We start from the raw sequence: 23,042 nt of genomic DNA on the forward strand, positions 1-23,042 counted from the left end.
ATGGCATCCAATGGACATTTTCAAAAAAGACTTAAAGACCTTGAATTTGCAGATGACTTAGCCCTCCTCTCACACCGCCTACAAGACATGCAGAACAAAGTCACGGCCTTGGAAGAAACAGCTCAGCGAGTTGGTCTCAAGATTAGTGAAGAGAAGACAAAACTCTTGCGCTTAACTGCCAAACAAGAAGCACAAATCACCATCTCTGGCACAGCAGTAGAAGATGTCAAGGAATTTACATACCTTGGCAGCAAAATCAGTCAGTCGGGTGGAACTGATGAAGACATCATCGCTAGAATCAAGAAAGTGCGCCAGGCCTTTGCAATATTGAGAGCAATATGGAAAGCGTCCAGCATATCCACAAACACCAAGCCTAAAATATTTAACACTAATGTTAAAGAAGTCCTGCTCTATGGGTCAGAGACTTGGCGAACAACCTTGACCACATCAGCCAAGGTACAAACTTTTGTCAATCGCTGTCTTTGACAAATTATACTCAGGTTGAAATGGTTTGACAAAGTGCCAAATGCTGACCCTTGGACAATAACAAACCAAGAACAAATGGATGTCCAGGTCAGACGCAGAAAGTGGGGATGGGTTGGCGCTACCCTGCGGAAAGAGCCCTGCAATATAATCAAGCAGGCTCTCGAATGGAACCCACAGGGTTATATATTGTTTTTGTTGGTTTGTTGAATAAAGAGTAACAGGAACACACAAGGTTTATTGAGAATATTGGGGGGGGGGGGGGGAGAGATTAAATGTGGCCCACGTTCACATTTGCAGGTCTGATAACAGGACGCAATTATGGGCTCGTTTTAATATTGTTGTCGTGGACAAATATTTTGCGTTGGTTTGCGAGTATTTCTATTACACACAAATATTAAATTTTAGATGTCAGTTTGAAAAAAAAGTATATTTATTCTCTTCAACAAGGCATACAAACTGACCCAAGGCTGCTATTACTAGCTATAAATTCAGTCTTTTGCATGTAAATTGATAACACTGTTTTGAAATTGTCTGTATCATATAATTTGTTTACTGGAAGGTGTTTTCTTTGTTATCTCCCCTTTGATATGAATTACATTTCCTCCCTTTCTTTTTTTCTCCATCATCCCCCCCCCCTTTTTTTAGTTTTCTCTCCATCATTCCCTCCTTTTAATTCTCTCTCCATCAATCCTTCCCTTTATTTTTCTCTGTATCATTCCCTCCCTTTATTTTTCTCTCCATTATTCTCTCCCTTTCTTTTTCTCTCCATCATTTCCTCCCTTTACTTTTCTCTCCATCAATCCCTCCCTTAATTTTCTCTCCATCACTCCCTCTCTTTATTTTTCTCTACACCATTCCCTCCCTTTATTTTTCTTTCCATCTTTCCCTCCCTTTCCTTTCCTCTCCATCAATCCCTCCCTCAATTTTCTCTCCACCATTCTCTCCCTTTATTTTTCTCTCCATCATTTCCTCCCTTTATTTTTCTCTCCACCATTCTCTCCCTTTATTTTTCTCTACATCATTCCTTCCATTTACTTCCTCTCAATTCAAACTAGCATAATTTTGATCGTGCACACAAAAGGCCTGTTGCATATTTCACCTGTCTAAACGAAACAAATGTTCCAGAAGAAACGCAAACAATACATTACTTTTAAATGAAAGAAGAAAAACAAACAACCAAGCAAAACAACAACTACGGCTAATTGTATCAAACCTGTGTTAAACTGTAAAAATAATTTACAATGGGTTATATTGTCATTCATCATGGTGATACCATTTACGACCGCATACATTTTGCTTTTCTTGTTACTCTTTTTGTATTCATTTCATTTTGTATAATATTTGTATTTCAAGATTTCGAGATCGTATTTCTTGCGAACAAGCACGGGAAATATTTCTCTGTCGGCCTATCTGGATTTTAAGTGATGTATATTGATGTTCTTATTATTTTTTTGTTATTGGCAGAAGAAGGGTTTTGAGCCCGAAACGGTCCTTGCTAAGTATATTGTTCTTTTTCTAATTTCTTATATTATTAATTTTTTGTTCATTATTTGTTTTTTTTGTTTTGGACAGTCCACAGCTTCCAGCCACTTAGTATCACTTGAGCTTTTATATAAAGCAATATCCACTAAACGTGCACAAGGCGATTTACAAAGGGTCCCTGACCAACAGCAACACTTAACATGTAGAACGAGACTTGACGCCTGTAAGGCGAAATTACAATTTTTTCCCGACAGAGACAACGCTGTGAACGTCCAGGTACTTGTAATTTTAGACCCGAGTACGGTGGTGAGAGAATGTGAGTAGAGAGTCTTTTCCAATGACTCAAATATGCAACGAGCGAGGACCCAGGACCTTCCGATCCATAAAAGGCTTTAACAGTCGTGAAGTCACTTCCCTCGTAATGACGCATAGTAACTTAGTAACTGGCTCTAAACTATCGGAACAATGGCGGATGCCGTTATGAAATACATCTCCGACGAGCATAAAAGCGTATCCATAGGAGAAAAACATTATAAATCTGATCATGTTTTGACTTTTATACATTCTGATCACATGACATGTAAAAAAGTTCTAGCCATCATGAAGAAGAAAAGTACAGATTTTCTTTGTTTAGAACCAAGCTGCTGGTTGCTGGGCGAACGTGACATCAGACTATTGATTGGTAATTGAATTTATAGCCGCAAATTTGAATCTTTAGGAGGCTCGAACCCAGGACCTCCCGATCCAAAAGCGAGTGTCATAGCGAGCGTCATTCTGCAAGACCACAATGCCGCTTATTTCCGGATCTAATGTATTATCAGTCAACAGGGATCTCTGCCATTGAATCTAGCTGCAGGGGTCCAATCGCTCAAAACACCTCCGATCATTTTACTGACAGTTTTCAATAACGCCGTTTTCCGTTGTCAATAACAGTTTAACAAAACGCTATCAAACCAAACCAAACCAAAACAAGTTATGAGAGTATCGATTGAACCGGAAAAGAAACAATCAGGTCTCGTGGAGCGATTTGGCCTTTTTGTTTGTTTGTATTGAAACAAAGAAGTTACAAGTGTGCCGGGTAGAACTCAAAAGAAACAAAAGGCTTCGTGGAGCGATTTAGCCTTGCAACATCGAGACAAAAAGTTATGTGTCATTTAAACCACAAAAGAAACCAAATGATCTCTTGAACCAAACATTAAATGGAAATTATAATGATAATAAGAAAACCAAAACAAAAACAACAAAAAAATTATTGCAACATAGATTTATATGTAAAATAATATTTTTAAAAACCACAAAACGTGAGCTTTTATATAGGGCAATATCCACTAAAGATGCTCAAAGCGATTTAATTTCTGACAGAGACAACGCTGTTGACGTCCAGTTTTCAATAACGCTATTTTCCGTTGTCAATAACAGATTAACAAAACACAATCAAACCAAACCAAAACAAAACAAGTTATGAGAGTATCGATTGAACTGGAAAAGAAACAATCAGGTCTCGTGGAGCGATTTGGCCTTTTTGATTGTTTGTATTGAAACAAAGAAGTTACAAGTGTACCGGGTAAAACTCAAAAGAAACAAAAGGCTTCGTGGAGCGATTTAACCTTGCAACATCGAGACAAAAAGTTATGTGTCATTTAAACCACAAAAGAAACCAAATGATCTCTTGAAACAAACATCAAATGGAATTTATAATGATAATAACAAAACCAAAACAAAAACAACAAAAAATTATTGCAACAAAGATTTATATGTAAAATAATATTTTTAAAAAAACGCAAAAACTTGAGCTTTTATATAGCGCAATATCCACTTAACGTGCTAAAAGCGATTTATTTTCCGACAGAGACAACGCTGTTGACGGCCAGTTTTCAATAACGTCGTTTTCCGTTGTCATTAACGGTTTAACAATACGCAATCAGAACAAACCGAAACAAAACAAGTTATGAGAGTATCGATTGAACTGGAAAAGAAACAATCAGGTCTCGTGGAGCGATTTGGCCTTTTTGATTGTTTGTATTGAAACCAAAAAGTTACAAGTGTGCCGACTATAACCCAAAAGAAACAAAAGGCTTCGTGGGGTGATTTAGCTTTCCGACATCGAGACAAAAAAGTTATGTATCTTTTAAACCACAAAAGAAACCAAATGATCTCTTGAAACAAACAGCTATGTGCGGCTATGTGGTCTAGTGCTATGACACTCGCTTTCGGATCGGAAGGTCCTGGGTTCGATCCTCGCTCGGCGCATTGTTGAGTCCTTGGAAAAGGCTCTTAACTCACACTCTCTCACCGTACTCAGGTGTAAAATGAGTACCTGACCATAAACGATGTTGTCTATGTCGTAAGAAACTCGTAATATCGCATAACAGGCGCAATGCCCCGTCCTACATTTTAATTGTTGACGTTGTCTAGGGAGCCGTTGTAAAGCGCTTTGAGCACATTTAGTGGATATTGCTCTATATAAAAGCTCAATTGTTTTAAAAAAATGAAAACGAAAATGATAATATAAAAAAAGAGAAATATATTGCAACAAGATCAATATGTACAAATTGCCTGCTCCCTTGTTTTCACATTTTATTTTCGAGCACTTTGAGAATATACGTTCTACTTACTAGTAAAAAAAAATGACACCAACAAAAAAAAAAAAAAAAAGAAAAGAAATAAATGAAAAAAATAACTCGTGGCCTAAGTCTCTTAATTATGGCTATAAATTACAACAATAAGTTAGTAGAGCTCAAGGAAACAAGGGGTCCATTGGTTGAACTCTACTTTAGCACAAAACTAAAAAATGACGTCAAACTATGTCCTAGAATGGTCTAGTGTCAGGCTATATGTTAACGATGGCTGTGGTCCGATGGTTCTCTGATTCCTCACGTCATAACCCATTAGTGAGAGAAATAATTAACCAGTCAACTGGTTAAAAAGAACAACACGTATTTTTTAAAAAAATTGGCCAGAAAACTAGTCCTTCAAATATCTATCGATTTAAATGACTCATCCTGGCAAAAACTCTCAAACCTGGGATTTCTCAAAGTCTTCCTAGTAAGTCCCAGTTATGAGAGGTTTTTGCCAAGATGAGAGTCATTTAAATCGATCGATATTAGAAGGACGAGTTTTATGGCCAAATTTTTAAATAAACGTTTTTTCGCGAGGATGGCAGTTAGCTGGCTAAGTCATGCTTGATATATTAGTCTACTATAATAACATAATAAATCAGCGACGCAAAAATCCACTTTGAAAGTCACACATAAAGAAATATTATAAAGACTTGTATTTTGGGAGGGCGGGTCAAAAAGTGTCAACTATTGGGGTAAAGAAAACTGATTTGGGTGTCATTCATTACCATTAATTGTCTACCTGTCGAAAGATCAGGTCAAGAGTTATTGGCCGGCATTGGCATGGGGCGATATGTAATTGATTATATTTTTTTCACCCTGCCCATCTCATACGGGGTTAAGTAAAAATTAAGGTGGGGTATGAAAGTAATTGAAATATCGCTGACCTGAAAATGAATTCATTTCGGATCAGATTTATACTCGAAGGGGGTCCCGTTAGCTCAGTTGATAGAGCACTCGCTTCTCAAGCAAAGGGACTAAGATCGATCCCGGGTGCAGTCGAGAATTTTTTTCTAACCCCCTTGTCCACACAGCAGTGATTGGGTAGCTGGGTCTGATAGATCTGGTGGAAAGTACTTTGCGATAGACTAGCGTCCTGTACAAAGGATAGCAAGCAATTGTAATTGTCCGTTTCACGCGATGGAAACCGGGATAAACTCCGGCTACATAGGCTTTATGACTCTGGAGAACTTTTTTTTATACCCGAGACTGAAGTACAGAGACAAGAAACTAATTCCCTCTAAACGTATCGTGTCGTATAGGTTTATATTGTGAATATAAGATTTATTTGTAGGCAAAGGTGCGAGTCTTTTTACCACCATTTATTGCTTCATTATAAACAAGGGATATTGTAAATTCTTATGGAACTCATATCTATGATCATAATTTGTACTCACTTAGTCACGTTTTTTCATCTGGTTTACTCACGACGAAACTCGATGAAACCCGACAATATCCGACAAAGTTATGGGAAGTAGGCAACAGTGGGAAGTGAACTTGAGACTCAGGGAAGTGTACACCAGTGGGGAGTGAACCTGAGACTATGGTTTTCGGCGGGTTTCGGGGGGCTTCGTAAAAAAGAAACACCCCCTCCTGGGCTGGTGGGGTTTCTGACATGTTCTTGGTTACTCTTACTATGGCTTCAGTCTCTTCTCTTTTGTTTGGTTTTGGTTTTAAGGGTTTTGCAACACGTTAAGGTCAAATCAGCGCCAGTGAAAAGGAAGGAAATGGGATAGTAAAAAGTTCTAAATTACAATTAAATTACCCAAGAAAAGGTAAGACAAAGGGGAATATGTTAAAATAGGAAGAAATAGAGTGAGATTCCAAGGCAATAATTAACGTAATTAGTTTGAGATAACCTAAAAGTCTCATCCATACACAAGCACATGTCCCAACTAAGAGGGATAGATTCAAATGTTTATGCATAACAGAAAATGATTTACAGTACAAAAAATATCATCTCCCAAAACTCGAACTATACATTTGACAGTTTCCCTCTCAGACATGGTATCCGGCCAAGCCATAGACAAAAGTATCATTCCAAGACAAAGACAGAAAGCAAATTGGAGAAACAGATATAGGGAGATAAAAAACACAGTAAGTGCCTCCCTGCCCACTATGAGAGGTCAGGAACCCCACCCAGGTTCTCTTCTGTGGTCAAGGAGCTTATTTTTATATGTGCGAAATTAAACATTCTCTCCTTTGTTGTTACTACCTGAATACTACTTGAGGAACAACTGCATCAATGTTTGGTTGTTGGATGTGCGGCTATGTGCTCAAGTGGTATGATACTCGCTTTCGGATCGGAAGGTCCTGGGTTCGAGCCTCGCTCGGCGCATAATTGAGTCCTTGGAAAAGGCTCTTTACTCACATTTTTGCACCGTCCTCGGGTGTAAAATATGAGTACCTGGCCGTTAATAGCGTCATCCCTGTCCGAAATAAGAATTGTAATACCGTCTAACAGGCATCGTGTCCCATCCTACATGTTAAGTATTGCTGTTGGCCAGGGAACCCTTGTAAAGCGCTTTGAGCACTTTTAGTGGATATTGCCCTATATAAAAAGCTCAATTTTTTCAGTCTCTTCTGTGGTCAAGGAGCTTATTTTTATACGTGCAAAATTAAAGATTCTCTCCTTTTTAGTTACTACCTGAATACTACTTGAGGAACAACTGCATCAATGTTTTGGTTGTATGATTACGTTTGAAGAGCACGCTGATGTATTGAAAGTTCCAGTGGCGAGGAACTTGAGATATCGTGGGGGACAGCAGGTGATATGTAAACACAGACACACACACACACACTCACACACATATACACACATACACACACCCACACACACACATACACACACACACAATCACAATGCACCGCAAAATAAATTCGACTCCAATTTTATCCTGCTGGGTTTTTTTCCCTCTAATCTCTTGTCAACGGACTGACCACTAGCTGTAATTCACTTCTTCTTCTTCTTCTTCTTCTTCTTCTTCTTCTTCTTCTTCTTCTTCTTCTTCTTCTTCTTCTTCTTCTTCTTCTTCTTTCTTCTTCTTCTTCTTCTTCTTCTTCTTCTTCCTTCTTCTTCTTCTTCTTCTTCTTCTTTCTTCTTCTTCTTTCTTCTTCTTCTTCTTCTTCTTTCTTCTTCTTCTTTTCTTCTTCTTTCTTCTTCTTCTTCTTCTTTCTTCTTCTTCTTCTCTCTTCTCTTCTTCTTCTTTCTTCTTCTTCTTCTATCTTCTTCTTCTTTCTTCTTCTACTACTACTACTACTACTATCTACTACTACTACTACTACTACTATACTACTACTACTACTACTACTACTAACACTACTACTACTACTACTACTACTACTACTACTACTACTACTACTACTAACTACTACTACTACTACGACTAACTACTACTACTACTTTCTACTACTACTACTACATAACTACTACTACTACTACTACTACTACGACTATTGCGACTACTACTACTATACTACTACTACTACTACTACTACTACTACTACTACTACTACTATACTTACGACTATTGCGACTACTACTACTACTACTACTACTACTACTATCTACTACTACTACTACTAATACTACTACACGATTCGACACAATTACACTTCAACATACTACTACTACTACTACTACTACTACTACTACTACTACATACTATACACTATTACATAACAACACACAAACTACACTACTACTACTACTACTATACTACTACTACTACTACTACACTCACACTCGACTCACTTCTATCCTCTTTACTCTCTATAACTCTATTACAATAATACTCAGTTTAATCCGTTGCTCCCTATGCACCATTCTAAACCGAAGTCCCATTGAGTGCCCTTTGCAAGGAACTCCAGATTGAACAGATTGACATGTCAACATACACACACACACACACACACACACACATACATACATATACATAACAACACCACAAGCACTCACACATAACACAAACACATACATAACAACACACATACATATAACAACACATACCAGTCCAAACTCGACTCCACTTTAATCCCATTGTTTTATCTCTGTAATCTCTTTACAATAGACTGACCTCAAGTTGTAATCCGTTTGCTAACCCCTATTCTACCGTACTCTGGAAAAACTCATATTTAAAAATTTGGCCAGAAAACTCGTCCTTCAAATATCGATCGGTTTAAATGACCCTCACCTTGGCAAACACTCTCAAACTTGGGACTTCGCGAAGTCCCAGGTTTGAGAGTGTTTGCCAAGGTGAGGGTCATTTAAACCGATCGATATTTGAAGGACGAGTTTTCCTGCCAAAATTTTAAATATGGGTTTTTTTCCAGAGTACGGCAGTATTGTAACGGTGATTCGTCCTTGTTCCTTCTGTTACAACATTTACCAACATTGTATGCATGTTTTACAATCTCTTCATGGCTTAGTGGTATGCGCTTCTTCCAAGAGAACTTTTCATGCGTTGTTGAGTTGTTCCATGGCTTCTGACTTATCATTGTTACTTCAACTATTTTTTTAAAAAACCTGGCTGAATTTTCTTAATCCTTTTCGCTCATTGTGCACCATAAGGAGTCTGTGAGCGTCCGCCATCTGCTTTTGTCCTTGGCCATCTTCTTAGTCTGGTACCATCCCACGTGAGACCTGCCATCTTCAATCAGTTCGTCAGCAGCTAGTGAGCGCCACCATGTCTGTAACGGACGCCCAACCTTTCGCGTGACCCTTGGGGATTCCAATCCAAGGACTGGCAGATGACATCTTCTGACGCATTTTTTGCTTAACTCTCTCCTTACCGATCATTTTCAGTATTTTCCCAAAAATGGCAGGCTTACCATGCAGAAAAATTGATTTTTTGAACTCAAACAAGCTCTCTACAAAATCAACGTATGTTCGTATTAATTAAACAAAGATGATTCTTCAAAAGTTGTAAAGTACAAAATAAGCCTGAATAAGAAAAATGTATATTGTGTCGTAACAAATGTGAGGATTTTGCTGTAGGTGGTAAAGGAGAGTGTTAAACTAAATGAAAAAAATCCCAACTAATAATTCCTAATTCTTATCACCGCGTTTATTGGGAGGTATTTTGTCGGAATTAGTTATTGTGAGTATTTTACCTAAGCGCATGGCACCAATACATTTCAGTGTATGCTTAATGCTTGTCTTCCAAAGGTCACCTATTTATCTGCCTCTCTGTTTCATCAAGACGTATTACTGTTTCGAGGCGATCGTTCACAAAAATTGTTATATAAGGACAAGCATTGACCAAGGACACAGGTGTGTATAATATTCGGTACTAAATCCCTGGAGTAGCCCATTTGACCACCGGTCATTGTACATTTCATTATACTTGTACTCCTAACGCGTTGAGTTCAAAATGCCATGGATATTATGGCTATGTAGTCTAGTGGTATGACACTCGCTTTCGGATCGGAAGGTCATGGGCTCGGCACATAGTTGAGTTCTTGGAAAAGGCCTTTTACTCACATTATCTCACCGTACTCAGGTGTAAAATGAGTACCTGAACGTTAACAGCGTTATCTCTGTCAGAAAAAAAATGTAATATCACCGAAAAGGCGTCATGTGCTGTCCTTCATGTTAAATGCTGTTGGCCTGGACACCTTGTAAAGCGCTTTGAGCACGTTTAGTGGATATTGCGCTATATAAAAGCTCGATTTAATTTTAATTAATATGATAATATAGCTTCTCTCATAGGGAGGTTATTTAAAAATGAGCCTTTATATATCGCAATATCCACTAAAAGGGGCCAAAGCGCTTGACAAGGGGTCCCAAGCAAACAGCAACACTTAACACGTAGTACAAGACAAGTCGTCTTTTAGGCGATAATATTACATTTTTTCCCCGACTGATCTGAGTAAGGTGAGAGAATGTGAATAAAGAGTCTTGTCCAAGGAATTAACTATGTGCCGCTCAGAGAGGGACTCGCACCATGGACCTTCTCATCCCAAGGGGGTATCATAACTAATGACCAAATGGCCGTATATATATATATATATATATATATATTGTAATATTTCATTTTATTGAATTTGGTCTTATGCATGTTTCTCAAAAAAATTTTTACAAAATGATATTAACAGCTTTAAAAAAAAAAAAAAAAGAACGTAATACGTGACCCTAAAGTGTTTCGGAATCAAAGCCCTTCTTCAGTTTTAACTCCATAGTTTATTCTGATTGTTTGTGAAGATACCATTTTTCGCGTATTTTGATTGAATTTGATGTTTGCGACTTACAGTGTTTCCGAATCAGTCCTTCTTCAGCCGACAACAGTTTTAACTCCATAGTTTATACTGATTGTGAAGATGCCATTTCTCGTGTATTTTTATAGAATTTCATGTTTGCGACTAACAATGTTTCGGAATCAAAGCCATTCTTCAACCGATAATACTATTAACTCCATAATTTATTCTGATTGCTTGTGAAGATGCCTTTTCTCGCATATTTTGACAGAATTTTATGTTTGCGATTTACAGTTGTATCAATTTCCCCCAGTTCAAGGGTCTCGAAACGTTGGACAGATCACCAGGCTGTCACCCTTTGTCTTATCAGCTTGATCTGAATACCACACACTGGCATGGCACACACCGTAATCTGTTGGTCAAGGCAGAGTGACCACTGACCAAGTAGAGATCAATCTAGAACAGAATACGTCAAGTAACCTACATGCATTCTCTATAGAAAGAATGAAGTCGCCGTCACTCTGGATTTTGTTATTGTTTTGTTTTTGCCATCCACGTTTATGAGTAATTCTCACTAAACTGTATTAACCAGACTTTAAACGTTCAAGGTTACACATAGTTTTGTGTGTTGGTCTGTTATACTTCCGGATGGCAATGTTGTGAGCTTCTTAGCCAAGCGCATACTATCGAAACCACATAAGTAATGATCAAAAGTGCGGCAATGTGGTCTAGTGGTATGACACTCGCTTTCGGAGCGGAAGGTCCTGGGTTCGAACCTCGCTCGGCCGGCGCATAGTTGAGTCCTTGGCGAAGGCTCTTTACTCACATTCTCTAACCGTACTCAGGTGTAAAATGAGTACTGGCCGTGAATAGCTTTTTCTCTGTTGGAGAAAAATGTGATATCGCCTAACATGTTGCATGTTGCTGCTGGTCAAGCGTTTTGAGCCCCTTTAGTGGATATTGCTCAATATAAAATCTCACCTTAACAGTGAATTCAAAAAGCAATTTCCAATTATTCCCCAAGCTAGCAGCAACGCATTTAAAATCTAAGACGAGACATGACGCAGGTTAGGCTGCAATTAATATTTCCTAAGGACACAACGCTGTTAACGGCCAGGTACTGATTTTAAACCTGAGTACGGTGAGACAATATGATTAAAAAGTCTTCTCCAATGACTCAACTATGCGTCGAGCAAGCCTAGAACTCTGGACTTTCCGATCCGAAAGCGAGTGCCATACCACAATAACACATATCCGCACAATCACACCATAGCGATAAGTTTTGTCATAATGTATATATATATATATATATATATATATATATATATATATATATATATATATATATATATATATATCCTGCTGTCAGTAAGTATCAAATAATAGATACCAGCTTACAGAAATTGTTAGCTGATCAATAATACATTTTTGACACATCGAATTCCTTTTGATACGATCTGTGGGACTGTTGTTATCTGAACAACGCATTATTGATATCTGTACCGATATAAACAAACACTTAATATCGATTTTTAAAAAACGAAACTCTTCACATATTTAGTTTTCATTTTTGAGTACCATAAAAATTATCAGAGGATAGATAGTCAGAGATTTGGTTCAAAGCGACGTGTTCTTAATTGCAGGTCTGATAACCCATTTCCTTATGGGCTCATTGTTGTAATGGACATCTTAAAAAAAAAAAATGACGCAAAATATTGTCCATTACAACAATGTTAAACTGGGCCTCAAAGTGGGTTCGATTCGGATGTCAAAACACGCCGGTTCAAAGTCATTATATTGACACATAAAATAAAACTGGCAATAAGGGAATGTTTTAAAAAATGGAACAAAAAACTGTTTAGAAATTAACATTACATAATAATCGGATATCAGTGGTATCGAATGATCGATACCAAATAATTGAATTTGATACTTGATCAATTTGACATTATTTAAACAGCAAATTCCTTGATACGATCTGTGGGACTGTTACCGGAACAATGCTGTATCGATAGAATCACACACTTAATATCGATTTTTTAAAAAACGCTTCAAACATTTTCTTTCCTTTTCGAGTATCATAAAAATGATCAGAACATAATCAGATATTTGGTTCAAAACGACGTATACTTAATTGAAGATCTGATAACTCAATTCCTTATGGACTCATTGTTGCAATGGAAATATCAAAAATGACATAAAATATTGTCCATTAAACAATGTTAAACTAGGCCCAAAGTGGGTTCGGATGTCAAAACACCTCCGTTCAAAGTCTTTATTGACACTACATAAAATAAAACTGGCAATAAGGGAATGTTTAAAAAAAACCGGAACAAAACGCCGTCTAGAAATCAACATTACATAATAATCGGATATCAGCAGTGTCGAATGATCGATACCAAAGAATTAAGTTTGATACTTGATCAATTTTACATTATTTAAACAGCGAATTCCTTGGTGGTATTTTATGGATCCCTTATCTGAACACTTTTTTGTATTGATGTATTGATATCAGTATCCAAATAGACGAACCGTTATAAATGCGCAATAAATCAAAGTTAATTCGGACAGAGGACAATGCGGATAGTCTATTTTTAAAAGGATTTAACATTTTTTTTTGCTTTATGTGATTGTGCAACTGTGATGTGCTAGTTTGTATATATTATGTGTGTGTCTGATAACAAACTCATTCACTCTGATTTACATGCTCTGGGCTTTATTACAATACAACTCGAAAGAAATGAAATACGGTCGGAGTCTGAAGAGGAGAGAGGGAGAGTTGGAGAGAGAGAGAGAGAGAGAGAGCGAGAGAGAGAGAGAGGAGAGAGAGAGAGAGAGAGAGAGAATGGGGGGGGGGAGGGAGAAAGAAAGAGAGAGTGAGAGGGGGGGGGGCAAAGAAAGAAAGAAAGAAAGAGAGAGAGAGAGAGAGAGAGAGAGGGAGAGAGAGAGAGAGAGAGCGAGAGAGAGAGAGGGAGAGAGAAAGAGAAAGAGAGAGAAAGATTGAGAGAGAGAGAAACAAATAAAGAAAGAGAGAGAGAAAGACAGAGAAAGAGAGAGAGAGAGAGAGAGAGAGAGAGAGAGAGAGAGAGAGAGCGGAAAAGAGAAAAAAAGACACACACACACACACACACACAGAGAGAGAGAGAGAGAGAGAGAGAGAGAGAGAGAGAGAGATCGTGGATGTATAATATAATATGGCCACTTCCCCTATGGACTAATGCCCCATTAGTATTGGCAGGTTGCACTGGTCAAACTAATCAGACAGGTAATCACAGTCTTATTGACACGTTTCGGCCATTATCAGAATTGACCATTCCTGGATGGATGGTATGACGTACGTAAATCGACTCGGACAACCTTTTCGTAACAAACTGATATGTCTGGAATAGACATGGACCTTAAAGAAACGATAGCTCAGTTGGTAGAGCACTCGCTTCATTAGGAACGTAACCGAGAACGATTCTAAGAAGTCGAGTTGTTGGCTGAAGAAGGGTTGGTTCTGAGCCCGAAACGTTCCGTGTTTGGCATTTTGTTCTTTTTTGAAGCTGTTATATTAATTTTTGTTTTTTTATTTTTCACAACTTTTCTTCCCTATCCCATTGGTAACAAATATAATCCCAGGCCCATGCATAAAACGCAGACCTCTAAATTACTGGTCAAATGCAAATATATAATTAAAAAACTTGAGCTTTTATATAGAGCAATAAATCCACTAAACGTGGCCAAAGCGCTAATGGGTCCTGACCAACGGCAACTCGTAACAAGTAGGAAGAGACGTCTTTTAGGCGATATTTCATTTTTCTTCCTTGACAGAGACACCGCTGTTAACGGCCGGCCAGGTACTCATTTTATACATCTGAGTACGGTGAGTGAATGTGAGTAAAGAACCTTTTCAACGGACCATGAGCCGAGTAAGCGAGGCTCGAACCCAGGACCTTCCGATCCGAAAGCGAGTGTCATACCTCAAGACCACATGACCGTACAAATAGTAATGGCAGCATGTAATGACTCCATTATCCATTAATCACGAAATTGAAACATTTACTCAGTCAGGTTATGTACCCAGTTTACTTACTATAATTAACAAAACTATTCATAAGTGCTTTTACAAAGCACTCCGGTATTTTATCAAGCAAACTATAAGTGTATTTTACCATGGTGTGTTTTAACCCCCCCCCCCCCCCCCCCCCCTCTCTCCCTCCCCCCCCCCCCCCCAGCCCCTTCTCTCCCAACTCCTAACCAAAAAAGCTGTTAGCGACATATCATTGTCTCTCAACTCTCAATTAATACTCACTTACTAACATAGGATAATTTAAAATGATTTTAATGGTTGTTTTAAAACCCTCTCCTCACCAACTACAGGAAAACGATTCCACCAACATTTATCTCAATCAGTTTCCTTTTCTAATCACAAAATTTGAAGATTTTTAAAATCATAGTTATAAGAAATTAATTCGCCGCCGATGTACATGTATTTATTTCTTTTGAGTAAAGGCAAATCAATTTTTATGTTAGAATGATCTGACATATAGTGGATAATAGTGAAAAAAAGGTATGTATGGTATAAAATCACTCAAAGAAAACTGAAAGGAAGTACTCTGGCTTCAAAGAGGCTTTAAAAGAGGACAGGAAATTACAGTGTCTGGCGTCTGCTGGAAAGACTGATAAGAACAACGAATTTCATGATTATTATAACCCGTCGCCACAAAACATTAATTTTAAAGGGACTCTAGAGTTAAAATGACCAAGAAACGTGAACTGTAAGCTTTTGTCAAATAATCAAGAAATTATATTTATACTCCTCAATTAAAACATTCTAATCAACTAAAGTCTTGTATATAAATTTCAGTATAAATTTAATTTTAAGCATCTAAATCATATTTCTTAAAATTTATATAGTGCAAAATCCACTAAACGTGCTCAAAACATTTTACAATATGTCCCAAGCCAACAGCAACACTTAACATGTAGGACAAGAGATGACGTCAGATAGGCGATATTACAATTTTTTTCGGACAGAGACAATGCTGTTTACAGCTAGGTACTCATTTTACACTTGAGTACGGTGAGAGAATGTGAGTAAAGGGCCATTTCCAAGAGCTCAACTACGCGCCGAGCGAGGCTGGAAACCCGAACCTGAACCTTCCGAGCCAAAAGCGAAAGTTAGTGTCAAACCACTAGACCTACATAGCCGCACAAAATAATCGAGGTCTAGTGGTTTTAATGTGAGCACACTAAAAATATCCATGAAAAACCAGGAACAAACACTTAGTGGTGACAATGTACGGTCCAGAACTTGCCCCGGAAATAGGCCCCACGTTCTCCATTCTTACCGACTTGCATAAGGAAAATAGAAATAGAACGAAGAGAGAAACCAAGGGGGGGTTAAAACGGTGACGTCACCAACTCTTTCTATTTATAGACAGAGAACCAATTGCTATTTCAGTGATATGGTATCTCGTCTTGTTAAAAAATATTTATATTTATCAAGCGATGTTGAGCGTGATCACTAATCGGATGAATGGCAGGGATTGAAATTGTCCTTCAGAGACATGAAGCCCATGGAGCGGAGTTTATCCCTGTTTCTATAACGTGAAACGGACAATAGCAATTGCTTGCTACCCTTTGAATAGGACGCTTATCTATCGCAAAGTACTTTCCGCCAGATCTAAAAGACTCAGCTACCCAATCACTCCTGCATGGATAGGTGGGGGTCAGAAATAATTCTCGAATGCACCCGGGATCGATCTCGGTCCCTTTGCGTGTGAAGTGAGTGCTCTACCAACTGAGCTATCGGGACCCTCTGAATAACTTAGTACTGGGTTATTTTTGTTACTTACTTACTTACATAAGCCGGAGGGCTCCCCATGGAGTATTTTTATGGCAAACGTAAGAAGAAAAAAAAACAACAACAATAACAACAAAAAACAAACAAACAACAGAAATAAAAAAAATCATACCCCAACAAAACTCCGACAGTTTTGGCACAAACTACTCATATAATAGACTTAATGGACGGTATAGAAATTATATAAATATGATCATATAGTTTCTTAGAATGCCTCAAACGTTCTTGTGCAGCATTTCTATAGCCTCTTTCATTTATTTTCTATACACACTCACATTCTGATGAATTTATAGTTAACCTCCGAATCAAAACATTTGACTGGATTGCCTTTTCTCAGTCACGCAATCTCCGCCATTTGTAGCGATTCCCCAATCAATCAATCGACAGTTAATATAATGTATCAATTCAGTTCATATATTATATCAATTATTGAACGGAATTCCATTCATTTCATATCGCTATAAATTAGACCTACCGGGTGTTGCCGTTATAACTTAAGTGCATTCAGAACTTTTTCTGATTATAATGTGGTTTTCCAAAACTCCCTAACTCCGTTTTTCTCATTTTGAGGATTATTTTCCCTAAAATTTCTCATTCCGTCTATTATTTTATCATATTTAAACTTCAAATTCACACAAATCTAGGGGATCTCTTGTGCCATTTGATGCTTTAAACTAAGGGTTACGTGTCAATTTTTCTCATGGATGGAAAATCTCAAAAAGTAGAAAAATCGACTAAACGAGTTTTGGAAAACCAATTTTCTTGGAGACTGGTTTTTCAAAACGCGTTATTTCCGTTTTTCTTCTTTTTAAAACGATATTGAAAACAAACTATCTCTCTTTGAATCTATGTTTTTAGAGTGATTTAACTTCAGTTTAATGTTAGTTAAAGAACTGTCTTGTGTATTTTCAAAATATAGACTTGATTACAATTTAGTTGGAAGTTCAGTTAGCTCAGTTGATAGAGCACTTGCTTCACACATAAAGGGACTGAGATCAATCCCAGGTGCAGTCGAGATTTAATAACAACAACCTCCTTGTCCATCCAGTTGTGATTGACATTGGGAAGCTGGTTCCGTTAGATTTGGCGGAAAGTTCTTTTCGGTTGACTACCGTCTTATTCAGAGGATAGCAAGCAATTTCTATGATAATGGAAATAAAAACCGAGATTTATTCTGGTTCCATGGACATGTTAATGGCTCCGAAGGAATACTGCTTTTTCAATCAATTTAGCTCATGGAAGGAAAATCTCGAAATATGAATTTTAACAAAATTACTTAAAGTGTTTTGGTAAAAAAACACACACACACACACTTCAGTAAATAGAAAGTGTGCAATCAATATCATTGGACGGAGCTCAATGTATAAGCGATGAATGCACAGTAACATGGAAATGCCGATGGTTGATGTTATGTATTAACCTTCAACACACCGGGATATATTTTACATCTATAATTTCAATATAACTTGTTATATATTGGGCAACATGGCTTAATGGTAGGGTCTTTGCTTCGTATCCAAAAGGTACCGAGTTCGACAACCCGCCTCATGGTGTGGCCTTGAGCAAGTCACCTCACCTTAGCTCATTTTGCGGCGCTGCGCTGCTGCTGACGACTGGGATATTCCAGTCTTCCATTGGAATCGACCCTTGGGGATGAATAAAGGGAATTTATTTATTTACTTTTACCATTTTCAAAAGTAGATTATAATATTCCAATGGAATGGAAGTTACAATTTGATCAACCAAGATAAGTCGACTGATTTCTTTGGGATGGTTTTTTTTTTCTTGTATTTTTCATTCTTTTTTTGTCTGGCACCTTTCATACACACTTGTTCAGTTCTTTAAAGATATGAAAGAATCGTATATCAATTTCCCACCATATGGAAGAGAAATTAACTCAAAGCTTCAAACCTGTTACTCTAAATAGTCTCCAACAGTCGTGATGTCACTTCCCTCGTAATGACGCATAGTAACTTAGTAACTGGTTCTAAACTATCGGAACAATGGCGGACGCCCTTATGAAATACTTGTCCGACGAGCATTAAAGTGTATTCAGAGGAGAAAAACATTATAAATCTGATCATGTTTTGACTTTTATACATTCTGATCACAAGACATGTGAAAAAGTTCTAGCCAACATGAAGAATAAAGAGTAAAATATTTTCTTTATTTCGAACCAAGCTGCTGATTGCTGGGCACGCGTGACATCAGACTATTGAATCCTATTCAATCCAACAATTAGTCCCGACATATTACCGCTTTGAGACGGCGGGCCACTTTTATTGAAATATCATCTTTATCATCTTTTGCCGTGATCTCTATGTTTAGTATTTTACAATAACATTAGATTAACGCCCTGTTGCACATATTTTCAAGTCTGATAATAAAGGCAATGATGGGATTGAAATATAAATTGCTTTTGGGTTTCTGCACATAGTTGCAGGTCTGATAACTAAACGAAATTATGGGCCTGAATTAATATTGTTGTAAAAGACAATATTTTGCGTTGGCTAGAGTATTTCCATTACGACAATTATGAACTCATAATTATTTAGGTTTTCAAAGCTGCAAATAAGTACACATCGTTGAATCAGATTGCGTCGGCCTGATAATATTTCCATTATAACAATAAATAACCCTACAACGCTTTTGGCTACCAGACCTGCAAATAAGTACACATCGCTGGAGAATATTGCGTCAGCCTAGAGTAGCCTATTTCCATTATAACAAAGAAAGACCATATCAAGTAGTTTGCTGGACAGACTTGTAAATATCTTCACGTCACTTTTAACAAATGTGCTTTGCACATTTCCAATTTTTGTTGAATGCGTAAAATGATCCTGGGGCAATTTCTATTGAACACAATTTTCTTCTATTTCCGTCTTTTACCTGATCAATATGTCTTCCATAATTCATAACCATGGAAGACAAACAAACACTCTATTTGCATTCGTATGGATGTTCAACTGAATGTAAATTTATGAACCTCATTGAGTGTAAATGAGAGGACAAGCCTTTTGCCTGATTTGTATATCTGGAGTATTTTGTGTGTAGCTAGATATATAGTTCATTCGCTTTATTGGCTGGAGTCGACTAGAATTGAATGTAATTAGATAACAAAGTGTTGGAAATAATATTAAGAGAGGACATAATAAAACAATAAATAACTTTGAAGTGAAATTTATAAAATGCATATTTTAAAACAGTTTGTAATGACAATAGTGATATAAACACGCATTTTGATTTAATCTTCAGATTTTAAAAACTGTGAAAAAATCTGTAAAAACAAAATCATAATCACAAACCGCAAGTAGGATTTTCCTGCTGTAGCATTGGATTAGGGGAAATTATTTGCACCTCAGTGATCATTTCATAAATACAGGCTGGCGTTTAGTGCTCTATAAAGAATAGACATTCTATTTCGACGAAATTTCACACGTTAGTCTTTCAATATCCAACATAGTTGTCACACAAAAGTATGATATTTAATATCTTCCAAGAAATATTGGACCAAAAAGAACAACTCATGTATGAACTTGAAAAATAATGCCGAGTTTTCTAAATGACCACTAACATCCATTTCATTGAGGAATAAAAAGCGTTATGAACCTGTTGTGTTTGTATAATATATTGAGAAATTTGAATCACTATATAGGGAATATGGGAAAATCAAATACATTGGAAGTATCTATGCTCAACGCTATCGTGTTAAAAAACGCAAAATAACTTTAGTATAAAGAAAAAGATATTTCCTTACATTAACAAGAGTTGGCGGTTTTGTATAGAACATATCATTCCATGATAACTCATATGGTGTGGATTTTTGAGAAAAGCTGAGGAGCGTCAACGGAGTTTCAAAATGGTGAAAAATTGATGGATTTTTTTCATTCAAATAGCTACTCAAAATCTTTGGCACATGATTTATTTTGATTTTAACGTTGTAACCAATAAAGTCATGTAACTAAATACCCGTATTTAGAAAGAACTTTTTTCAAAGAACATCACAATTTTGGTTTTAATGTTTCCGAAAACTGTGTTTCATTTATTGTAATCATAATAGCTATATTAAGAACTAAATAAACTTTTTAAAAATAAAGACAGTAATAGAGACACGAAGATGCCGAAAAAACAAAAATTTCCCGTTGTAGACAAACATGTGTTGGCAAAAACGATTTCCAAAGAGTCGATAACGTCCACCGATGATACACTACAGATGTCGTCAAATCCGTTCAATAAAACATCAACGGAAAGTTGTAAAATTCTTGATAGAAAGATTCCTATAGTTTCAAAACAATCATCAGAAACTAATTTTCAAAGCAGAAACAATGGACCAAACAACGAAAATATGCCAACAAGTTCAAAATCCACCACAGTCTCTGGTAACCTGACACAGGAGTTGTCATTGGCTATGAAGTCCCGTTTCATTGCCTTTCCCATTGATGACCTGGCTGGCTTCGCCGCGCCACCACCTCAGACAATTCACGCCCAATCACATTTTCGTCCACTTGACGGTGAGGTCAACAATGATAACAGGAAAATATCAATTGTATATAACGATACTTCTGAGAATATTGGCTACAGCAAAGTAACTGGACTGAATCTCCCTGGCCAAGAATTTGGATCACCCCCCAGATTCCCGATACCTGATAACAAAAACAAAATTTCACACCCGCGTGATAAAAAGTCAGCCCAATGCATCAAGTTTCACTCTAAACCTACAGATCATAAAATCAGGGAGTCGATCCCAGATCCTTGCCCAGCACCGCCTCGATTGAAATACCCCTGCGCTTTTCCTCGATCTATGCATTCACGCAAACATGAATGCAAAACATGTGAAATAGAAATCAACTGTTCCTCCGAAACGGGTTATCATCCGTATGCATTGCAGAACGAACATGAAAGGAATAAATTTATCAACAAAATAAACAAAGGCGAAAATAAACAAATGCAATTTATATCCGCTTCTGTGTTGCGCGACAAACGATTGCAGAATGAAATTCAACAGCGAAGATGCAATCCATATAATACTGTTTGTGCAAGTTACTCAGGACAAGATTTAACACAATCTGAAGATCGGGCTCAAAAACATGCTTCCCTATTCCTGTGCGACAGCAGGATCTTGCAACCGCCCAAGGACAGTCAGGACACAAATTCTCTGATAAAAATGAACTATCTCTGGGACATTAAAATGCCCCTCAAAGCTTCAATAGGCCCACGTAAAAATCAATTTAGTAACAACGGCGAAATAGATGATATCTTTGGGATAGACAAGGACAAACGCAATCTTCTACTAGAAATGCTGAGACAATGCATGACGTTACTCAAAGAATCCAATAGTTTTAATAATAAACATAAACACACCGGTTTCCAGGACGACCGTAGCGTCGTTTCTAATTTTAGAAACACAAGCTTTGATAGCAATGCGAGCCATTCATCCTCTTCAAAGGCGTTAAAGAGAATCGATTCCAAAGGTATAAATATGCCATCAGCCCTAAGGGAATGTGATAAAAAAGAAATGGGATCAACACTGTTTGCTTCAGAATATCGTAGCAAAGTGAATACCACACCTCAATCAACGTCATCAGTCGTTCTTTTGAGTGAAAGATTTACTTTCGATGAAAGCTGTCACGTGACTCGCTCAACCAGTAATAGCACTGTAAGAATGGTCAAATGCCCGCCTTCTAAGCATTGCACGGAGGTCAATGAAACGCCAAAACCAATTGATCGTTTTGGAATAAAACACAACCATGAAGCTGCTTCGGAGAACAGAGAAGAAATGGCTGCTCATTGCAAGAGAAATGTCAAATCATCTTTAAGCCCCAAGCAAATTTTTACTCTAGACGGAACCGATAAATCTTTTGAAAAGTCTAAAAGTTTGAATACTAAAGTAAATCTGGGTAACATAGACAATGATAAAAACGCCAGAAGAATTGACTCGTTGTCATCACTATGGAGTGAAGAAGAATACAAGAATGAAAATAAATATTGTGACGTGAAGAAATCCACGGACAAGAAAACATCTGAAAAAGTGAAAAAGTATAAAAAATACAAGATCTTTTTCCGCTCCAACCGCTCCAATAGCAACATCGACAGTAAACGAGGCGGCGACACCGAAAACGCTTTGGAAACAGCGAGGAAAAAATGCACGAAAAAAACGAGCTGCACTGCTCATAATCATACGTCGTCACCGTTGAGTAGGCCTTCTTCGTATGTCCGTATTTGGCGTGAAACCTCAACTAAAAGCAAAAATAAGGCCTCCGGCGGTTCTGGTAAGAAATGCCCGGCGGAGGAGGAAGAAGACATTAGTTCGAAGGATTTAGAGGAGAGGATCGGAGGACGTCTTCGGTCCGTTGTGGAAGAAACGAAGGAGCTCGAGAAAGACATTGCAACTTTGAAAAGACGTAAAGAACGAG

At 37.5% G+C, this 23,042-nt stretch overlaps 2 protein-coding genes across 2 annotated transcripts in view; both read left to right on the forward strand.

The window, feature by feature from the left end:
- Positions 1-19,238, forward strand: LOC144969198 (uncharacterized). Its single transcript, XM_078908311.1, has 2 exons — positions 1-393; positions 19,185-19,238. Exons 1-2 carry the CDS (start codon positions 1-3, stop codon positions 19,236-19,238), a joined length of 447 nt encoding a protein of 148 aa, XP_078764437.1.
- LOC144967517 (uncharacterized) overlaps positions 9,753-23,042 on the forward strand; it is a 25,578-nt gene continuing 12,288 nt past the window's right edge. The window contains exon 1 of the mRNA XM_078904893.1: positions 9,753-9,858. The gene's annotated coding sequence lies outside the window, so the exon portion shown is untranslated. The remainder of the gene's footprint in view (positions 9,859-23,042) is intronic.

This window comes from Berghia stephanieae, chromosome 3 (genome assembly GCF_034508935.2).
Source record: "Berghia stephanieae isolate SIO BIC M18660-M18661 chromosome 3, UCSD_Bste_1.3, whole genome shotgun sequence".
NCBI classification, from domain to species: domain Eukaryota; kingdom Metazoa; phylum Mollusca; class Gastropoda; order Nudibranchia; family Aeolidiidae; genus Berghia; species Berghia stephanieae.